This window comes from Synchiropus splendidus, chromosome 1 (genome assembly GCF_027744825.2).
Source record: "Synchiropus splendidus isolate RoL2022-P1 chromosome 1, RoL_Sspl_1.0, whole genome shotgun sequence".
NCBI lineage: Eukaryota > Metazoa > Chordata > Actinopteri > Syngnathiformes > Callionymidae > Synchiropus > Synchiropus splendidus.
In genome coordinates this window covers 20731696-20750091 of record NC_071334.1, presented here as the reverse complement: position 1 = coordinate 20750091, position 18396 = coordinate 20731696, and the positions used below count along the sequence as shown (strand labels likewise).

The 18396-nt window shown below is 41.5% G+C and overlaps 3 protein-coding genes across 15 annotated transcripts; 2 read left to right on the top strand and 1 right to left on the bottom strand.

Annotated features, from left to right (window-relative positions):
* Positions 1–699: 699 nt before the first annotated feature.
* On the bottom strand, positions 700–8953 carry ttc39c (tetratricopeptide repeat domain 39C). Of its 2 annotated transcripts, none has more exons than XM_053850223.1 (14): positions 8440–8953; positions 6693–6741; positions 5859–5987; positions 5562–5676; positions 4990–5350; positions 4456–4624; positions 4015–4108; positions 3835–3942; positions 3654–3763; positions 3452–3575; positions 3277–3374; positions 3107–3211; positions 2970–3008; positions 700–2883 (listed from the first exon to the last, which is right to left on the bottom strand). In XM_053850223.1, exons 1-14 carry the CDS (start codon positions 8589–8591, stop codon positions 2794–2796), a joined length of 1743 nt encoding a protein of 580 aa, XP_053706198.1. In that variant the 5' UTR covers positions 8592–8953; the 3' UTR covers positions 700–2793. The 2 variants fall into 2 exon arrangements, with proteins under 2 accessions (XP_053706198.1, XP_053706207.1); XM_053850232.1 differs by lacking the exon at positions 8440–8953 and adding an exon at positions 7932–8031.
* zgc:103559 (Allantoinase, mitochondrial) lies at positions 7255–13792 on the top strand. 12 transcript variants are annotated; one of them, XM_053850309.1, is made up of 14 exons: positions 8271–8348; positions 8508–8825; positions 10136–10223; positions 10332–10494; positions 11271–11422; positions 11526–11640; positions 11702–11848; positions 11917–11962; positions 12259–12352; positions 12437–12623; positions 12705–12843; positions 13188–13360; positions 13436–13468; positions 13552–13792. In XM_053850309.1, the coding sequence occupies exons 4-14, from the start codon at positions 10348–10350 to the stop codon at positions 13699–13701; spliced, it is 1383 nt and encodes a 460-aa protein (XP_053706284.1). In that variant the 5' UTR covers positions 8271–8348; positions 8508–8825; positions 10136–10223; positions 10332–10347; the 3' UTR covers positions 13702–13792. The 12 variants fall into 12 exon arrangements, with proteins under 12 accessions (XP_053706249.1, XP_053706284.1, XP_053706267.1 ...); XM_053850292.1 differs by lacking the exon at positions 10136–10223; XM_053850299.1 differs by having other exon boundaries at positions 10136–10494.
* A 220-nt stretch (positions 13793–14012) lies between these two features.
* On the top strand, positions 14013–18386 carry agxta (alanine--glyoxylate and serine--pyruvate aminotransferase a). Its single transcript, XM_053871311.1, has 11 exons — positions 14013–14233; positions 15066–15258; positions 15515–15579; positions 15649–15749; positions 15811–15881; positions 16180–16264; positions 16333–16431; positions 16507–16576; positions 16801–16896; positions 16950–17078; positions 17159–18386. The coding sequence occupies exons 1-11, from the start codon at positions 14075–14077 to the stop codon at positions 17264–17266; spliced, it is 1176 nt and encodes a 391-aa protein (XP_053727286.1). The 5' UTR covers positions 14013–14074; the 3' UTR covers positions 17267–18386.
* The last annotated feature ends 10 nt before the right edge of the window (positions 18387–18396 follow it).

The following is an 18396-nucleotide window of genomic DNA, read 5'->3' as shown; positions in this document are numbered from 1 at the left end:
TATTTAACTTATTTGCAACAAAACCTAAAAGTTATTGCCATATTCTGATGACAATTTCTGGACATCTCTTGTATGTATGATAGGCCTGTGCACTGACTGCTTCTAACTCATATTAAGTTCATTTTTGGCACTTTAAAAACAAATAATCCGGAACTGTAAGGAGTCGTCACACGACTTTTCATGTATTCTTGCTTCATTCTTGAGACGTATAGAATATACATATAGAATATAGAAGTCCCTTGTAACTTCTATATTCTTCTGCATTCATTAGTACAACTTTTTGTATTGCACTTTTACTTCCAGTCTGCAATATGCTTTATTTGAATGTATTTATGGTGCTTTATGACTAAAGATGGATTGGTAAAAATGACTAACTAAAGCTAACATTACTAAATTGTTTATAACTGTGAGTGAATTACCTTCTATTTATATTATTTTTATCATCATGCCCAGGTGCTGTTGGCAAAAACCTATATCCTACCTGTTAAAAGGTTCCTTGGCTTCACTGGACTTCAGCTTCCCTGTACATTCCTGAACTGTAACCGACCTCCATGTAGAGTGTGTCACGGAAGATGGCGGCTTATAGTCAGTCCAGGTTCAAGTTTATTGAAGAGTTCAATGATCCCCTGCCACACCATGGCCGAAAGTTTAAAACCCCACTAACAGAAGTGAATGGACTCATTCAGGAACACACGTTCATCACAGTGGGGAGATGACTTTACTGACATTTCATCATGACATCACTGCAACGACCACTCACAGCGGTCACATTTACACCCAACACAGAAATATGAGATCAGCAAACAAGAAAACTCAGGAACATAATACTGCATATGAAGAATGTTACTGTTGTTCAGCGAAACTGATGCGTTTGGGACTCTTTTTTTCCCATTCAGATTAATTGTTTACAGAGGGGTAATGCGGAAATAAATTTCCAGATTTTGAGTATACTTTGTTAATAAGCTTGGACGCAATTCATGTCACATTTAGGTTCAGAACTGCTTATAGCCTCACTCTGGTACAGAAAGTTAAGAGCTGCAGGCAACAGCATGTGAAGACCCCAAAACAGATCAGCAGATACATTTGGAATGACAGAGCAGCAATAAAGAGAAGAAAATAAAATTTGAATAAAACAACTGCTCACTTCACGAGACCTAAATAAGACAGCAATATACGTAACATTTGGCATTGAACAGCACCTATGAGTGGTTACAGTACATACCAGGGAGTACCGGAAACATTGTATTAGCAGAATTCACTTACCCTGCAGTATTGTGCATAGTGTGCAAGACAGATGATTTCAAGTGCCGTGTAATCACTACTGCAAATGTGTCTTTGGAACAGGACAGTTCCTTTAGCGAGTGTTCTTCGGCGATTCTGAATTTCTCTCTTCCAGTGTTGATTTATTCTAGGCAAATTAACAGTCGATTACATGTGATAAAAAGAAGAAGTGATTTAATTTGTTTACAGTATACTGGCATTATGACACTACCAGGTAGGATATGTTTGTAGTGCGGAAATAGGCAGAATCCACAGACATGCATACTGTCAGTATGTGACCTTTGGAGGAGGACGAGTGAATGGCACAACTTAAAAAGTAGGAAATAAAGTCATTATACATGTGAGAATCAGGTGAACCATTTGTAGTTTTTTTGCTTGAGTGTGTGTTTTTTGTCTTTGTTGTGTCTCTGAGAATAAACAGTATATTCATGGATCTGAAAAAGCATCCTGTGTTTACACATAAAAATTTCAGGGAAATATGGGTGTTTGTCATTTTGGTGTCAAAAATAGTGTTCACTGACACTGAAATCTAACACGAGAAAGACGCATGAAGGACTCCAGCACAGGAGCAGAAATTGCTGCTGATTCCTGAATGATTAACAGTACATCTATTCATGGATCCTACATTCATTCGTGGAGAAGAAAAGCTTGATATTATTTGTTTGCTGATGTTTTACTTTAACTAGCAGTTAAAAGACATGATGACATTTCTATTTTAGCTGGCTTAACATTTGCTAAAAAAAAAATATTCAATGAGGGCCACATGATGAGGTGGATTGCTATTCTTTAAAACATTAAAATTGATTCCAGATAAACCATTTTATTAGAAAAGAAAATCATCTTTTTAAATGACTTAACTTTTACGTCTGAAACAAGAAGAGCGTGTTTCTTGAGCTGGTTTTGAGCAACATAAACACAGAACAGTCAGGAAAAGGTTTTCAATATTTAGAAATCGGTGTCGGCCCCTGTAGCTCAGCTCCGTGACATTGCTATTGGACTCAAAAGGCGATGCTGCGGCAAAAGGTGTTTGTGTATTTCACATTCTGCGGTTGACAGTGAGGCTGGCTGTAAATAACCGAACGACAGCCAAATGAAATTTGATCAAGGGAAATGGCTCACTTATAGCGACAGCGAGGCTAGAATCCAAAACTAAATCTAATGCTATGTTTTCAAGATAATCTAGTGACTCCCCAAATAACAAGCGTTTTGTCCAGGTTTCTTTCTTGCTTTGTTTGCCCCAGGTGAGTAGAATATTTCCATCATTTGTTGAATAATAATAATAGCAAACATGACATTGTTTAAATAGATGTTTAAAATATTCACATTATTGCTCCACAGAGAAAAATCCAATTTTATTTCGTCCTCAAAGGGGACTCCTATTTCCATGACGGTCAGTTTGCGAAACACCTATATTTCCCCAAATCCTTTCCGGATAATAACACATGATCAAGATCACAACAATGTAATGCTGTCTTTGAAAACAAGCATCATGAGCAGCTGTCCTTGTGACGGTCACTGAGGCACTACCTCCTTCAATGAAGCCAGCGCTGAATGGATGCGGACGTGGAGCCTGTTCTCAAAGTCATAACCTGTAAAATCCTCCTGAAACAAAGTGGATTGGATTGAATCGTGTTCATGCAGAGGCGGGGGAGAAGCAAATGAATTGATGACGGCCATAATCTTATTACCTTCGCCTGAAGTAGCAAGGACCTCCCCTTCCCCACTGTCTGCATGGTGATGAGATAATCATCATTACCGGTGTACCATGTGATCAACATTTTAAGCATTTTAATGGATAGTGAGATTAAATGAGATTCAGGCTTACCTCTGGTTTTGCCAGGAGAACACATCCCAGCTCGTAGACGGCGTAGGGCTGAATGTACGAGTTGATCTGTCGCCCGTATTCATCTCTGGCAGCCAGCTGAAACGACTTGATCACAAAGGAAATGAGTAAACAGACTGATCTGCCATTTCATGTGCGGCACAGGCGGGTACCTGTAAAGCATCTCTCATGTTTCCATGGCATTTGTGAATGGCACCAAGGAGGAGGTGTTTAAGGCCTCTGCAGGAAGCATCATTCACGCTCTGTAACACTAAACCCCGATATGACGGAATCAAAACAGGAAATGGAGCTCGCGACTAAATAAAGCTAAAATGGCTTCATGCTCACCCTGATTCATTATCTGTAGTTTGGAGGAGGAGCAATTCTGAAGAGCTTTCCACAGATACAAAACCTCAATAACGCCAAGGATACACAGCTCTCTGGTGGGGAAAATCTTTCTTAGTCTGTCAGCCTGGAGATGAAAAACAAAATCCTGTTAAGAAACAAACAAACACCGTCTAAATACTTATTCCATCCTCTCGAACTGCACCCTTTTCACTGCAAACTGCTCAATCTGGTTGTTCTTTCTTTTGAAGAGTTTTTGCACGTCTTTGAAAACTCCACTCGCTCCATCCAGATCACCTGAGGCACCCTGATTCACTGGAAAAGAAGAAGGTAAAACTTGACAAAGGTCTTCTAACTCAGACTGAAAGGTACTGTATGAGACCCACCGCCAGTCAAATATGCGTAGTAGCACTGCGACCAGCGGGACTCATTCTTCAGCCTCTCAAAAGATCGATACGCGTCTTCGAAGTTCATCTCGATCATGCTGCACCAACCTGACAAACAGAAGAGGAGTTTAGAAACACTTAGCAAGTGATAGGAATTAAAACGCAACATGGCAGACATACCGATCTCATAGAGACACACGTGCTGGAGCTCTCTTTGGTCTGAGGCGAGCTCCAATGCGTCATGGAAACAGGCCAGAGCGCTGTTGATGTGGCACTGAGGAAAAGAGCACAAACACAAAAACAATCTGAGAGGAGAGAATTACTAATGCAACCAATATTAAAGAAGACTAGCTTTGCTGCCATCTTGTGGTCATTTTTTTGCAACCATTTCAGTAAATTCGCTTTCAAATTGCTGACTTTCTCCACCAGATTTTTGTCGTTTTCTCTCTCTATGAGGACTAGTCAAACTGTATATGTGAGGAAAACTAACCAGTATTAGAATGAATTAAAACACTGAGAGTGAGCAGAATACAATTAATGAGAGGTTTCTCCTATTTTCAATGCTTTTAACAGCTGGTACCTTGAAACTTAACAGCTGGTACCAGCAGAGCTGTTTCATACCTCCAGTCGGTGGACTCGTCCTTGAAAGAAGATGAAGAGGGATGAGTTGGGGTAAACCACAGACTTCCTCTGGAGAATAGCTTTGGCTTCCAGCAGCCCTGTGTGTGTGTCAGAGCCGTCCAGAGCAAAGAAAGGCAGCACGACTGTGTGGTACCACAAGAGAGCCAACCTGAGCAACACAAACCAGTCAGTATAAGTGACTTGAAAAAACTACTGCATGACTCTGAATAGTCATCTTGGCATAAATAAAATAAACCAACCACCACAATGCTCTTAAAATAGCCAAATAACAAAAGTAAAATACTAACCTGTCCTGAAATATTTACCAGAGAAACTACATCATTAGGTGACACAGTCCAAAAGGGGGATGAGATTCTTTTTCTCAAAATATTACTTCAAACAATAAGGGATGAAAGATATATGTGTGTGTGTAAGTACTGGAAGGAATATGCTCCTTATATGCAAATGTATCAATGCTGGGTTTCGCTCACTAGTTTAGGTTTAGCTGTTCAAAAAGAACAAAGCAACACTCACGTAGCGAGCGGCGCCTTCATGTCTTTGCTCTCGCTGGCATACATCAGCGAGGACAGACCCTGCAGCCGGTCACCAGGGAAACCCAGCAAGTTGATGATCTTGAGAAGGTGCGGCGGAACCATGGAGATGCACAGGTGGAAAAGGCCGTACCCAAAGCTGACCGAGCCCTTGAGCCGGTCCAAAGCCTCAGGGGTCACGCCGTTCTCCAGCGGCGTGTTGTGGTTAGCGTTGTCGGCAGACAGCGACTCCTGTTGGTCGGAGGATTTTGGCTGACACGACTCCTGCAGCTGGCTGATGTCACTGTGGCACTTATTGTACATCTTCCAGGCTTTTCGAAGAATCCAGCCACCTTTGATGTATGCTGTTGGCAAGTTAGACTGTGTTAAAACATGTATGTAATGTATGTATGACTGCAATTTCAGAGACAGATATTGCATTTAACAAATGTGATTAGTTGTAACTAATCTAGAGTTTATTTCTGAGGACCATCACCTGTCAACATTCCAGTCTCATTCACTACACTCATTGAACTACAACAGTTAATATTTGATCCGTTTCTTTTGAATGTATACCTGAGAGTTCCTGTTTGACAAAGGAGAGCACAGCGAGGTAAACCTGACAGTCAGCAACAATAATCTGCCTCTGCAGGCGATCCACCACCACAACGCCTGACCTCTGCGAGTCCATCTGCACACAACGGACACAAGAGTACATCCTGTCAGCAGCTCACACACTCATAGCAGGCGCTGGGAGCAAAGAGAAGCCCCAGAGTGCACTTTCTCTGAATGAATGTCAGCATACTTGGATGCTGGATCAATGCAACCTCTTAAGAATTGTAATATAAATAACCATTTTTTCCCTGCACTCACACTCTTTTTGATCTTGTTTCTGATTGTCTCCAGGACTCCAGCGCTGTCGCTCTCGCAGAGCTTCTCAGTCGTCCGCAAGTCCTCACAAGCAGTCTGCATCTTTTCCTCCTCGAATGTCATCATGGCGTTCTGCAATAGCACATATTTTTGCGATTTAGAAAAGCTTGATTAATACAAGTAGCACAATCCCGGGTTAAACAACAGCCCTGGGCCTGATCAGAGTAAATAAAAGAAAAGCTGCATTATGTAACTGAGTTTTAGAGGACAAAACACTCTTTGTGCAGAGTAATGAACACGGAGACTCTGTGCAGCTGAAACTATAAATCAATTTTCAAATAACAAAATTTAGTTCTCACTTTGAAGCATTACTGCGAACGCTCTCCGGAATACTAGTTCTGATAAGATGGTGTGGTGATTCATCACTGCAGCGTTTGAACAAAACGTACCAAGGGTCAGTACAGTCGTAAGTCACAACCCCCACTGTCCCTGGGGGCACTTAGCATCTGGGGGGGGCGAGAGTGACATCATCTCTCATTTATGAGAGTCAACATCAAAGCTCATGTTTGACTGTGACACTGTGAATAATCTGACTCTCCACAGTGATGAACACAGTGTTACAGTAATGTGCTTCAACGTGAGAGCAGCGTTGTTGTTGCGCGGAGAGAGCAGCCATTATGGTAATGGGTGAGAGCACGTCGGAGGATCCCAGCAAGGCTGTAACATTCACAATATTATCAAGCAACTTGATCAATCACAGCGATACGTGACTGGTTTATTTTCTATCAGGATTTATAGCGAGTATTTCAGTGCTTTGATTGTTGTGTTTACACTCACCAGAAAACTGACAAAGCTGGCTCCAAAACTCATCAGTGGGCTTTGGGTCCTGCAGAGAACAAAACAAGGCACATAAATAGAACACAGTGACTGTAAAGACGAAGAATAAGAAGTCATTTCAGTCCGCTTTACATCAATGCCAGTGGGCTCAGGCATGAACAGACTTGGAAACACCAGATGGCCAGTTAACATGAATGCATGAAAGTGTAATTATTCTGTAGAAAACACCAAGAAGCGCATAACCACCATCATAGGCTAATGATGTTTATTTGTGTGGGCGTTATGTAGGATCATTGCGGATCATGTGTCACTGAATAACTTTACCTGAACTACTAAGTCTACAGACCATAATATTAGAATTTAGAGTTAGAGGAGTAAGACGAGGAAGAGAGGTAGAAAATAGAATACAAACAATGAAGGCCCAATTTTGACATTATTTACATATTCATGAGCAAGGAGAAACCCAAATTCACGATTTTCACAGTTCCTTTTCAGAACTCAAAGTTGAGTAGTTTGAGTAAAGGTTTACGACAGCAGTTTGTTATGCTTTTAATGTTAACATCATTTAACTCTTAAGGGCAGATCTTCACGGTACTGTACGCATCACGACACGTGTGTCATGATACGGTAATACTGCGATATAATTACGTGATCACAATATTGCGCAATTGCAGTATTCAGCACATTACATTTTTATACTGAAATTCAAATGTTGTGTCATGTACATTTACTTGACTTGAAAACAGAGCGTATGAAGTTTGTCACTTCACTTATTAGGACAATAAACTAACATAGCAAAGAAATTATCGTTCTTGAACAGAAACTATTCTAAATTTCTGTGTAGCTAACACCGTCACTGGAAACATCAGGAACAAAGTAGGTCTCTTCTAAAACATGGGAGCACAAAAACAGCTATATTCAGCATCTTTCACGCCTCAAAATTCGACCTGCTCCAGGGAACTGAGTTGGATGATTTGAATCTGTGAAGAATCCTCACATAAACGTCAGGACAAGACAGTGAGGTGTAACCTTCCAGCTGTACAGATAATTGCACAAATCAATCACTACTTAAAAAAAGGGTCCCACATCAGAACGTCAACTAGTCGTTGCAGCCCTACATGTCTATATCGATAGTCGACTGGTCACAGACTAGCTTGCTAGTGAGTCGACTAGTCAGCATATGACGTGTACGGGTTGACATACACCATAAACACTTGTAAAAAGTTCCACTTCAACAACCATTTGGGTCGTGCTGGTCCTCAGCCATTTAGGTGCAACTCCTGATGAGAAATGTGTTTCCCTTTGTTACAGATGAAACAGTAAGATACATTTTCTCACTCGAAAATTGCCTCAATAATAATAATAAATAAATAAACTTTACAGTAAATTTGAATTAAGGCTGTGGGGATTATGAGGTCACTGTATTTTTCACCAAACATGTCAGATTTCAGCTGCATCTTTATTACAGATGTGTCCTTTAAGGTAAAGGTGGGGGATCTCAGGCCAGTCCTGGCGGTTTGATTCCTTTATTAATGGATATACTAATACATTACATAATATGCTGATCATAAAGGCCATCTACTCTACTCACCACTAAACAGGCTGAGGGAGTCCACAGTGGTTCATGGACAGAGGGAGGTCCAAACATGACAGTCAGTATGTAAAATGACTTGACTCAGCATATCGTGTTCAATATTTCCTGCCGTTCAGCAGCAATGCAGACAGTGAGAGAGCGGTGTGTGTGTACCTGTATCTCCGGAAGAGCTCGTCGCTCTCCTTGAATCCATTGTTGAGCAGCATGTTGATGCCTTGCAGAGCCATCTCCGCATCATCCAGGTGCTCCGCTCGCTCCTCCACCTGCTGCTGCTGCTGCTGCTGGGACTGACCCGGACCCGCCATTGTTTACACCAAACCACCGCGACGCACCGCTAAATCAGAGGGCGGATCTGCTCTGGGACAAACCCGCATCGGTTTCTGTCCTCGGGAATGTGAGGCGGATTTGAATGTTGAGAGGCCACTTGTGCAGACGTCTCCGCACCTCAGGGATGGGCCACTGACGTCCACAGCGCGCTCATCACTCTGCACCAACGCTTCTACCGGCAGCCGAGATCATCACCGCCGACCTCCCTTAAGGTAATTTATGCCTGAGCATCGTCGTTTAAGCGCCTAACGCCACAGTCGCGAAGCATCAAATGAATTACATAACGCAGCCAGGCGGCTGCTGCTGCTCTGCCAGTCACGCTCCGACCCTAGGATGTGACGTCATTACGTACGATTGACGCTTAGCAGGAAGAAACGTTCTGGATTTATACCGGAGGAATATTTATAAATCAAGAAATGAATCTAACAATTAAATGAGTATGAAGAATTAAAATAAAATATTATTTTACGAAACGTATCGATGCGTTATCCACAGTCCACACAGTATTCCAACCTATCAACCCTGAAAAATATCTACAGTACTTTATTTGGATCATGAATTAAAAAACACTGTATCAACCCTGTGATGTAGTTGACGTTGTAATAGCAATGGACAGCATTATCGGGTGTCTTCTTTTCCTTTCGGCTTCTCCCTTCAGGGGTTGCCACAGCGGATCATCTTCCTCCATCTGACCCTGTCCTCTGCTTCCTCTTCTCTCAAACCTACAAACCTCATGTCCTCCTTCACCACCTCCATAAATCTCCTCTTTGGCCTTCCTCTCCACCTTCTGCCTGGCAGTTCCAACCTCAACATCTCTCCTCTGTACATGTCCAAACTATCTCCATCTAGCCTCTCTGACTTTGTCTCCTAAACACCTGACATGTGCTGTCCCTCTGATCTACTGCTTCCTGATCCTATCCATCCTGCTCACTCCCAGAGAGAACCTCAGCATCTTCATCTCTGCTACCTCCAGCTCTGCCTCCTGTCTTTTCCTCAGTGCCACTGTTTCCAAATCATACAGCATTGTTGGCCTGACCACCGTTTATACACAGCATGATTATTATTATTATTATTACTGTTACTATTATTATTATTATTATTATTATTATTATTGTTATTATTATTATTATTATTGGGTGTATTTTTTTATTGGTGAATCACTGATACAAAATGTACAAAACGACTCAAAAAAGAAAGGCAAAGAAAAACGTGGCTATAAATATAGAATTGTGCACAAACTGGATATATAACTGTATATTCTTCTTAATAATGGTATTTACTAAAAACCTGCCGTCAAATCTAATCTAATCTAATCTAATCTAATCTAATCTAATCTAATCTAATCTAATCTAATCTAATCTAAATTTTTGAATTTAGGTTATTTTAAAATAAGTGCGTTGAAATGTGCTATTGTCGAGCTCTTCGGCATCCTAAAGGTTGTCAGGCAAGACTTGAAATACGTTTGAGATCTCTGGAACTTAGCCAAGTGAAATTCAAGTTGACACCCTTTCAAACATTGCAGTGCACCAGTATAACAAGTCATAATCTTCCACTCTGCTCTTCCGAGCACACTGGCTGTTTGCCTTGGAAAGGCAGCTAAACAGTAAAGGGTAAGTCAATAGTGTTTGTCCTTTCGAACACTGACCAGAGGGAGGTGCCTAAAGAAATATAACCGCTATATGTGAGGCATGATGTAACCTATCTATCTATTAACACAGAAGTGGTGAAACAGAAATGAAGCTGGGATCCTGCGTTACCGCTGTGAGGAGTACGAGAGTTCTCATTGGGAATGAAGTTTGCCCTGCAGTCATCATTATAGAAAATGGAAAAATCAAACAAATAGTCTCACATGCAGACTTCACCGAGGTGGATGGCTCTCAGGTAGGATACGTGCAGATGGTGAGAGAGATCTAGTGCACAGCTACAACTGCGCCTGTCTTGACAACCTTTGCACTCTCGACAACTGCTAAATCCTGTAATGCACTACTAACTTCACATTCCACCACAGAGCCAAGTAGCTTTTACTTCCGTTTTTTTAATTCATTTCACCTATTTTGCACCATTACCCAATATGTAAAATCAAATTACATCTTTTAAGTCGACAAAATGAGCCATTGTATACTGTACATGTGTAAGGTATTTTGAGTTACACTAAATTAATGATTATTTTATACTGTGAAATTAGAACTACAATTTTGCAAAAGCAGGACCAATAAAGTGAAGTCAGACATCCTGGTGATGATGATTATTTCTTAGGCTTTTTCTACAATTTGAAATAAAAAAAGACTTGTTAGAAAAGAAATATATTCTAAAATTCAAAGCTGTTTGCTTTGTGTCAGGACTTGTTATGAGCATAGAAGTGGAGATGGAACTGGAGAGGTAGAGCCACGAGCTGAGAGAGGACAACACAAGTACGTGAAAGGGAGGGGGCACGAGGAAGAGAGAAGTTCCAGTGAGTTACCGTTGTGAAAACTGATAAGTCCTGTATTTGGGACCAGTCCTCCAGAGTAATGGACAGGTAAAAAAAAGTGGTGACAAGGAGAATGTAGGCAGGGTGGAATGGGACGACCAGATTGATGAAGGTCTGATGCAGGTCAAATGTTGAAAATGTTGATAATAAACGATTGACAGAGTACTGATGTTAATGATTGCTACAGGTCTTGGACGCAGGCAACAGTTTGGTAATGCCTGGTATTGTGGACTGTCATGTTCATGTCAACGAACCTGGGCGCACTTCATGGGAGGGTTTTTGGACCGCGACCCGAGCTGCAGCAGCCGGTGGTGTGACAACAATTGTGGATATGCCACTGTAAGTTCCATCAACTGGAAGTGATGCTTCTGATTCGTAACACTGCGAAACCCTTACTCCTTGTTGAATGTCGCACATTTTCCTCACATAATATTTGCAACAGGAACAGTGTCCCACCTACCACCACCCTGGGGAATTTTCAGGAGAAGCAGCGGGAAGCAGCAGGGAAGTGTTTTGTGGACACTGCCTTCTGGGGTGGAGTGATTCCTGGCAATCAGGTCAGGTGATGAGATGGTTATTTTCTCTGAGTTCACATTTCAAACCGAGCATCTTTAACAGCTCGAGCTTCGGCCGATGATCCAAGCTGGAGTGGCTGGTTTCAAGTGCTTCCTGATCCACAGTGGTGTGGACGAGTTCCCCCACGTGACTGACTCGGACCTCCACTCTGCCATGAAGCAGCTGCAAGACACCGGGAGTGTTCTGCTGGTACGCTCACACAGCCAGTTCACGGAACACACAAGGACATCTGGAATGATCAAATTCCCCTTTTGTAGTTCCACGCAGAGAGGGATGTTGAAGCGAACACTGATGGAGCCAGTGGTAGGTTTTAATTTTTTTTTCTATATCTTATTATCCAGATTTTTGCCTGACATTCAATTGGACTGAATTTAATTATACGTTTGTTTCCGTTAAATTGTACTTTATTTTTCTTACCCCACATATAAATATGCTGAGCAAATTATAATACAATTTAAAGTTACTGCATTTCATACATACTTCCCCTAATACTTCCATATTAGTAATAATTGTGGATTATTATTATTATATTAATAATAATCCACTGAAAATATCATTGCCCACCTCTGGTTAATATCCCAACCTGATCCCGTTTCCAGATCCCCGCCAGTACTCCACCTTCCTCCAGTCCAGGCCAGACGTAATGGAAACAGAAGCCATTCGCATAGTGACAGAACTCTGCAGACAGTACCAGTGAGAATATCATGTCAAACATAAAACATAAAAAAATGGAATGATCTGGAGAAGGGTACGGACTAAACCCTCTGCCTCAATCAGGGTCCGGTGCCACATTGTTCACTTATCCTCTGCACAGCCCCTGGAGCTAATCCAGGCGGCCCGACAGTCTGGTGCACCACTGACCGTGGAGACAACACACCACTACCTGAGTCTGTGTGCGGAAGACATCCCGGTCGGGGCCACGCAGTTCAAGTGCTGCCCCCCAATAAGAGGGTCTACAAACCGAGTAAACTCAACAAGACTTCACAAATGCAGACAGTTTTGAGTTGGCAGATTGTGACACTATTGACTCCCTCTTCTGACACAGGAGCTGCTATGGTCTGCATTGAAAGAAGGCAAGATTGACATGGTGGTGTCGGACCACTCCCCCTGCACTCCTGAGCTGAAAAAACTGGAGCGTGGCGACTTCACTCAGGCCTGGGGAGGAATATCTTCTCTGCAATTTGGTAAATGCTTCATGAATCAATGATTGTCACACTTCCTCTTTTATCGCTGACACTATCTGGCCACAATTGGATGGATTCCTGAGCTAGAGTGGTTTGGCAACAATAAAACCAGTACGCACTGAGTAGATTGAACCTTTTAACTGTCCCTGGAGAGAGTCATTGATTGACAAACAGCGTTCTTGAAATGTTTTTTGGAGATAGGACAAGAGCTCTGCCATCTGGGAGAAGCTCATATTAGAGCTCACCTGAGCAGCATGGGGAGCCACTTTGGAGATCTTCATGTTCCAGGCATGGGAGGAGGAAAAACAATATTGACACTCAGCCGTTGTCTTCCACTGCTGCAGGACTTTCTCTGTTCTGGAGCTCAGCTAGTAAACGTGGCTTCACACTGCCTGACGTAGTGAGACTCCTGTGCCATGAAACGGCCCGGCTTTGTCGCCTTGACAACCAGAAAGGCTGCCTCGCTCCGGGATACGACGCAGACTTGGTGATTTGGGACCCGGAGAAAGAATTTGAGGTCATTACCGAGATAATTCATATGCATGATCCATTAAGGATGAGTAAAATGTGCATTCTTTTGTTGAAACTGCAGATCAAGGAAGGAAACATTCATCATAAAAACAAAGTAAGAACTTTCAAATTCAACCTTTGTAGTAGGGGGAAGAATGGTTAGCTTGAATGTGACTCAAACTGCATGTCTGTCTGCAGTTAACTCCGTACCTGGGCGCCACACTGCAAGGGCTGGTGAGGACCACCATCATCAGGGGTCAGCTGGTGTACAGAGATGGATGCTTCTGCCCTGAACCTCTGGGGCAGCTTCTTCTCCTCCCATCTCGGACTCACACCGCACATCTGTGAAGAAAAAAAAGAAAAACCAAACAACCAAAACCAAAACACAGCAAAGGTCATTTTTGTAATTTCACATTTGGAATAACTGCTACAATAAAAGTCAAGGAACAAGCAGAGCAGCAATTTTTTTATTTTTATTTTTATTTTCTTTGGGGGGTGGGGGGGAGTGGGGCAGTGACCCTGCACAGTCACTGTTAATCATTACACCCACAGACTAACTTATCTCTAAAATTTGGAGCTCAGAAGCCACTGTTTGCGTCAACATAAGTGTCCACTGGTCCATCAGGGGGGCGTGTGTTCCGCCCAGGTTTGGAGACTGTCAACTTCCAGTACGCTTTTATTTCCACTTCTGCTTTAGCAGCATTGACACGCAACAGGAAAGATGTCCTCTATCTCCGTGCCTACACCGAAATGTCTGCAAAGGCAACTGAATGTTCCTCACCGGCACATGTTTGGACCAGGACCTTCAAATGTTCCCCCACGCATCTTGAAGGCAGGAGCCAATCCCATCATCGGACACATGCATCCAGAATTATTTGAGGTAACATGGGACGCATAGAGTAATAAAATGATTTCTTCATTCATGCAACAGTGACTGTGTAATTCTCGTCATATAATTCAGACTGCCACTACTTCAATATTAACTTTCAGAGAAGGTTAGTCACAAACACAACTCAAACACTCATATTCTGATGCTAGTCAAACACAGTATTTTCCTGTTATCCTGCAGTATTTTACACTCACTACTCAGGAGTGTCAAGCTGCAGTCTGATGGCTTTCACGTTCAAACCTTTGGTTGCAACAATGCAACAACTGAAATAAAATTCATATTTAATTTCATAGAGCACTGCTAACATCCAAGTTGTGCTATAGCATTAGTGTTAAAAGAAGAAACATAAACATGTCATATCGCACAATAAATATATGATACTACACGAGCTTGCATACAGTATACTGTAATGTGCTTATTGCTGTGATGTCTTATAATAATACTTTACAGTACGACAAAGACATACAGTACGTGGGTATGTTATGATGACATGTTTAATACAAAATAAGCTGATAAAATAATAGAAAACACGACATGACGATATGACCCCAGCTGAGTGCCAATAATTACATTGTCGTTGTTTGAAATCTGGTCGAGTTTCTTTGTGCTAATCTACTGCACACTACTCTGCCTTGGATAAAAGTGAGTCCTAAGTGGATTTGGAACAAAACAATCTCTTTGTACCAACAAAACAAATTGTGCTCCCTTGCATTCATCTTTGTTTTGTGCGCTTATGAATAATGAAACTTCAGAAACCTTGGTTAAGTAAGTTGGCAACTCGGACCTCATGCCACCCACTAATTCCATGAACCTCTCACCCCAGCTCATGAATGACATCAAGAGCGGGATCCAGTACATGTTCCAGACCCAGAACAGAATGACTCTTGCGGTGAGCGGCACGGGCCACTGTGCCATGGAGTGTGCCATCTTCAACGCTGTGGAGGCGGGAGACAGAGTGCTCATGGCGGTGAACGGCATATGGGGGGAGCGGGCGGCTGACATGGCAGAGAGGATAGGTAACTTTAGAAATAGAGATCACTTCAATACCACTATTCATATGCAAAACCGTCACATTTCATGAGAGAATAAGACCACAAAACAGCAACAAAAAGGCTACTAATGCTGTTTTAATAATGTTGATTCAGAATAAATACATAAATAAAAATAACTTGGGTGCAATAAATAGTTCGACTCAAAAGGTATGTGGCCTATTACAGTTTTCACATTTCTTATCCAATTTCATAAATAGCCTTTCCACTTCTGTCATCTCAGGAGCTGAGGTAAACACAATTGTGGCGCCCCCTGGTGGAATCTTCACGAGCACAGAAATCGAGGAGGTGATGAAGACTTTATCATCAGACCAAAAGTCTTTTTAAGTGTAGTAACAGCGTACTGGCTCACCACAGGCCCTCTCCAGGCACAGACCGGTGCTGTTCTTCATCACACACGGGGAGTCATCCACAGGTGTGCTGCATCCACTGGATGGCATCGGACAGCTGTGCCACAAGTATGAAGCGTCTTGAGTGAACCGAGATGACAATCTCATCGATGCTGTGACTCATCTGCAGATACAACTGTTTACTTCTGGTGGATTCCGTGGCTTCAATTGGAGGAGCACCTCTGCGCATGGACCAGCAGGGTGAAGTATATTCAGCATGGAAGAGGATGAAGTTGTGGAACACATTTTACCATGTAAATTGAGGCAAATAAATCAACTGCATTCTACAATCATCAACATTCAACATCTACCAAAATAAATCTTCAACACAACACAACATTTTTTATTTGAAGGTGTAATGTAAATGAAAAGAATTGAAAGCAGATGTAGATTAAAAAAGGACTTAACAGAATAAAATAAAAGCAGGTGAAATAAAGTAATGCTGTAATGTTAAAAGTGATCACCTAGTGATTCCGTTTCTTTCTGTGTGTCTCTGCAGAGATAGACATTCTGTACACCGGCTCTCAGAAAGTCCTGAATGCCCCACCGGGTACAGCACCTATCTCCTTCAGTGAGAGAGCCTGGTAGGAACACTGCACTTTTGCACATCCCTCAAGATTCCTTTTGAATCAGAAACTAAACTTATCAACAGCCGGAAAATATTCAACCGGAAGACAAAGCCAGTGTCGTTTTTGTTGGACCTGAGCTGGCTTGCAAACTACTGGGGATGTGACGACAAGCCGACACGAGTGTAAGATCAGCGTCAATCCTAAGTGTGGATTTGTTGTGGTAATGTGTGTTATAAACTGTCTTCAACCCTCCGCAGATATCACCACACTGCTCCAGTTTCTGCATTCTATTCTTTGAGAGAGAGTCTGGCGGTTCTCGTTGAGGAGGTGTGACAGAAGATCTCAGATTCCTATATAACTACATGACAGTCCAATGTAAAGGGACTGTGATGCAAACTGAAGAGAAAAAAAAGAGTCACTGTAGAATAACTATATATATATATATATATATATATATATATATATATATATATATATATATATATATATATATATATATATATATATATATATATAAAATACTTGCGGTTACTATTTTCTGACACCAACAGGGTCTTGAAAATTGCTGGGAAAGACATGCAAAAGTGGCAGAGTATTTCCACACCAACCTCGAGAGCATGGGGCTGAAGCTTTATGTCCAAGAGAAGGTGAGTCAAGAATCACAATCACGACAATAGCTAAGGTACCTTGCTTGTTACAGAGAGCGCGGCTGCCCACAGTTACGACCATAGTGGCTCCGCATGGCTACGACTGGAAGGAAATCACAGGCTACATCATGAAAAACCATAATCTGGAAATCTCTGGTGGTCTCGGACCATCAGCTGGTGTGGTAAGATGAAACACAGTTATTTGTATGCTTTAATTAAATAGAATACTGAAATAAATATGAGGGTTTTTTTTCTTTTGCAGGTGTTGCGTGTGGGACTGATGGGATGTAACAGTAGCAAAGCCAATGTTGACATGGTGCTGGCGGCAATAAGAGAAGCCCTGAAATACTGTCACAAGAGCAAAGTGTGACAGGGTTGATTTTTATTGCTGTTTCACAATAGAAAAAAGTTCACTTTGAGTTCACTGATTCTTAATGGAATTGAAATAGCAAATGGAAATATTGGGGACAGCTTGTCAAAATAAATTGTGTCACTATTGCATCATAGTATGATCTATATTAAATTAAATCACAATATGTATATGCATGGAAGAAGAAGAATATTCACTAAACAGACTACGTCAACATAGAAAACAATATATAAACACACTTTTAAAAGGTTGAACGGATTATTATTATTATTATTTGTAGTAGTAGTAGTAGTAGTAGTAGTTGCAGTAGTATTATTGTATGGTGTTAGCACTGCCACTATTTTTTTGACAAAACATTTCATTGCAGCACACAACCACACACATCAAAATTCTGTCCCAGCTCTACTGATGGGTAAATGAGGTTTCATGACACGGTTTTGAAGGGTTGACGAGGTTTCATGTGACAGTGTCCTGATCTTCTGTGGCCACCAGATGGCACTGTCCGTTGTAAAACATGTGGACATCTTGTTTGGGCGACGGTTGATTCACAGAATTTCAGCCGTGTCAGGGGAAAATGTCAAATGCCAGAGAGTCTATCATGATCGCTGCACGTCACTTTCCGTGCTGCAGCACAATTGGTAATTCCTAAGTAGTTTAGTCATGGTCGTTATTGCAGAATGTGGGAGAACAAGATCAGCGCCATACTAACAGATCCATGACATATTTGAACATCTATTGTCTGCTGTCAAGACTACAATTGTAATTCACTAATTCATTGTTGTATTGGTCGTCCAGTGATGTCATGACTGAAAAATAAAAACTAACTCCAACACAAACACATGACTCATGACGCACTGATCACAAAGCTTTTTTATTATTATTAAAAAAAAAAAAAAAAAATTTCATGATGTTAGTTACTTACAGTGTGGAATAAAAATGTTTTTCACAGGTCTAAATTAGTATGGTAGTTTAATTATAGTTTGTTTCCAACACAACAATCAAAGGGCAATGAATGAATCAAAGGGATTAAAGCTTGGGCAGTAGATTCGAGCCATTGTAAAAGTACATAATTAATGTGAATAACACGAACTTTCTATGCAGTGCACCATTTTAAAGAAATAAAACAATTA

What these genes read in the sequence shown, in the direction of transcription:
- ttc39c (XM_053850223.1), bottom strand. Translation starts at nt 8,591, where the DNA reads ATGGCGGGTCCGGGTCAGTCCCAGCAGCAGCAGCAGCAGCAGGTGGAG. An exon ending in GAGCTCTTCCGGAGATACAG is followed by an intron (nt 6,742 to 8,439) that starts GTACACACACAC and finishes TGTTCTCTGCAG; the next exon opens with GACCCAAAGCCCACTGATGA. An exon ending in CCTTGCTACTTCAGGCGAAG is followed by an intron (nt 2,884 to 2,969) that starts GTAATAAGATTA and finishes ACTTTGTTTCAG; the next exon opens with GAGGATTTTACAGGTTATGA.
- zgc:103559 (XM_053850274.1), top strand. Translation starts at nt 10,348, where the DNA reads ATGAAGCTGGGATCCTGCGTTACCGCTGTGAGGAGTACGAGAGTTCTC. An exon ending in ACACCGGGAGTGTTCTGCTG is followed by an intron (nt 11,849 to 11,916) that starts GTACGCTCACAC and finishes CCCCTTTTGTAG; the next exon opens with TTCCACGCAGAGAGGGATGT. An exon ending in ACCCGGAGAAAGAATTTGAG is followed by an intron (nt 13,361 to 13,435) that starts GTCATTACCGAG and finishes TTGAAACTGCAG; the next exon opens with ATCAAGGAAGGAAACATTCA.
- agxta (XM_053871311.1), top strand. Translation starts at nt 14,075, where the DNA reads ATGTCCTCTATCTCCGTGCCTACACCGAAATGTCTGCAAAGGCAACTG. An exon ending in ATCGGACAGCTGTGCCACAA is followed by an intron (nt 15,750 to 15,810) that starts GTATGAAGCGTC and finishes ACTCATCTGCAG; the next exon opens with ATACAACTGTTTACTTCTGG. An exon ending in AGCTTTATGTCCAAGAGAAG is followed by an intron (nt 16,897 to 16,949) that starts GTGAGTCAAGAA and finishes TGCTTGTTACAG; the next exon opens with AGAGCGCGGCTGCCCACAGT.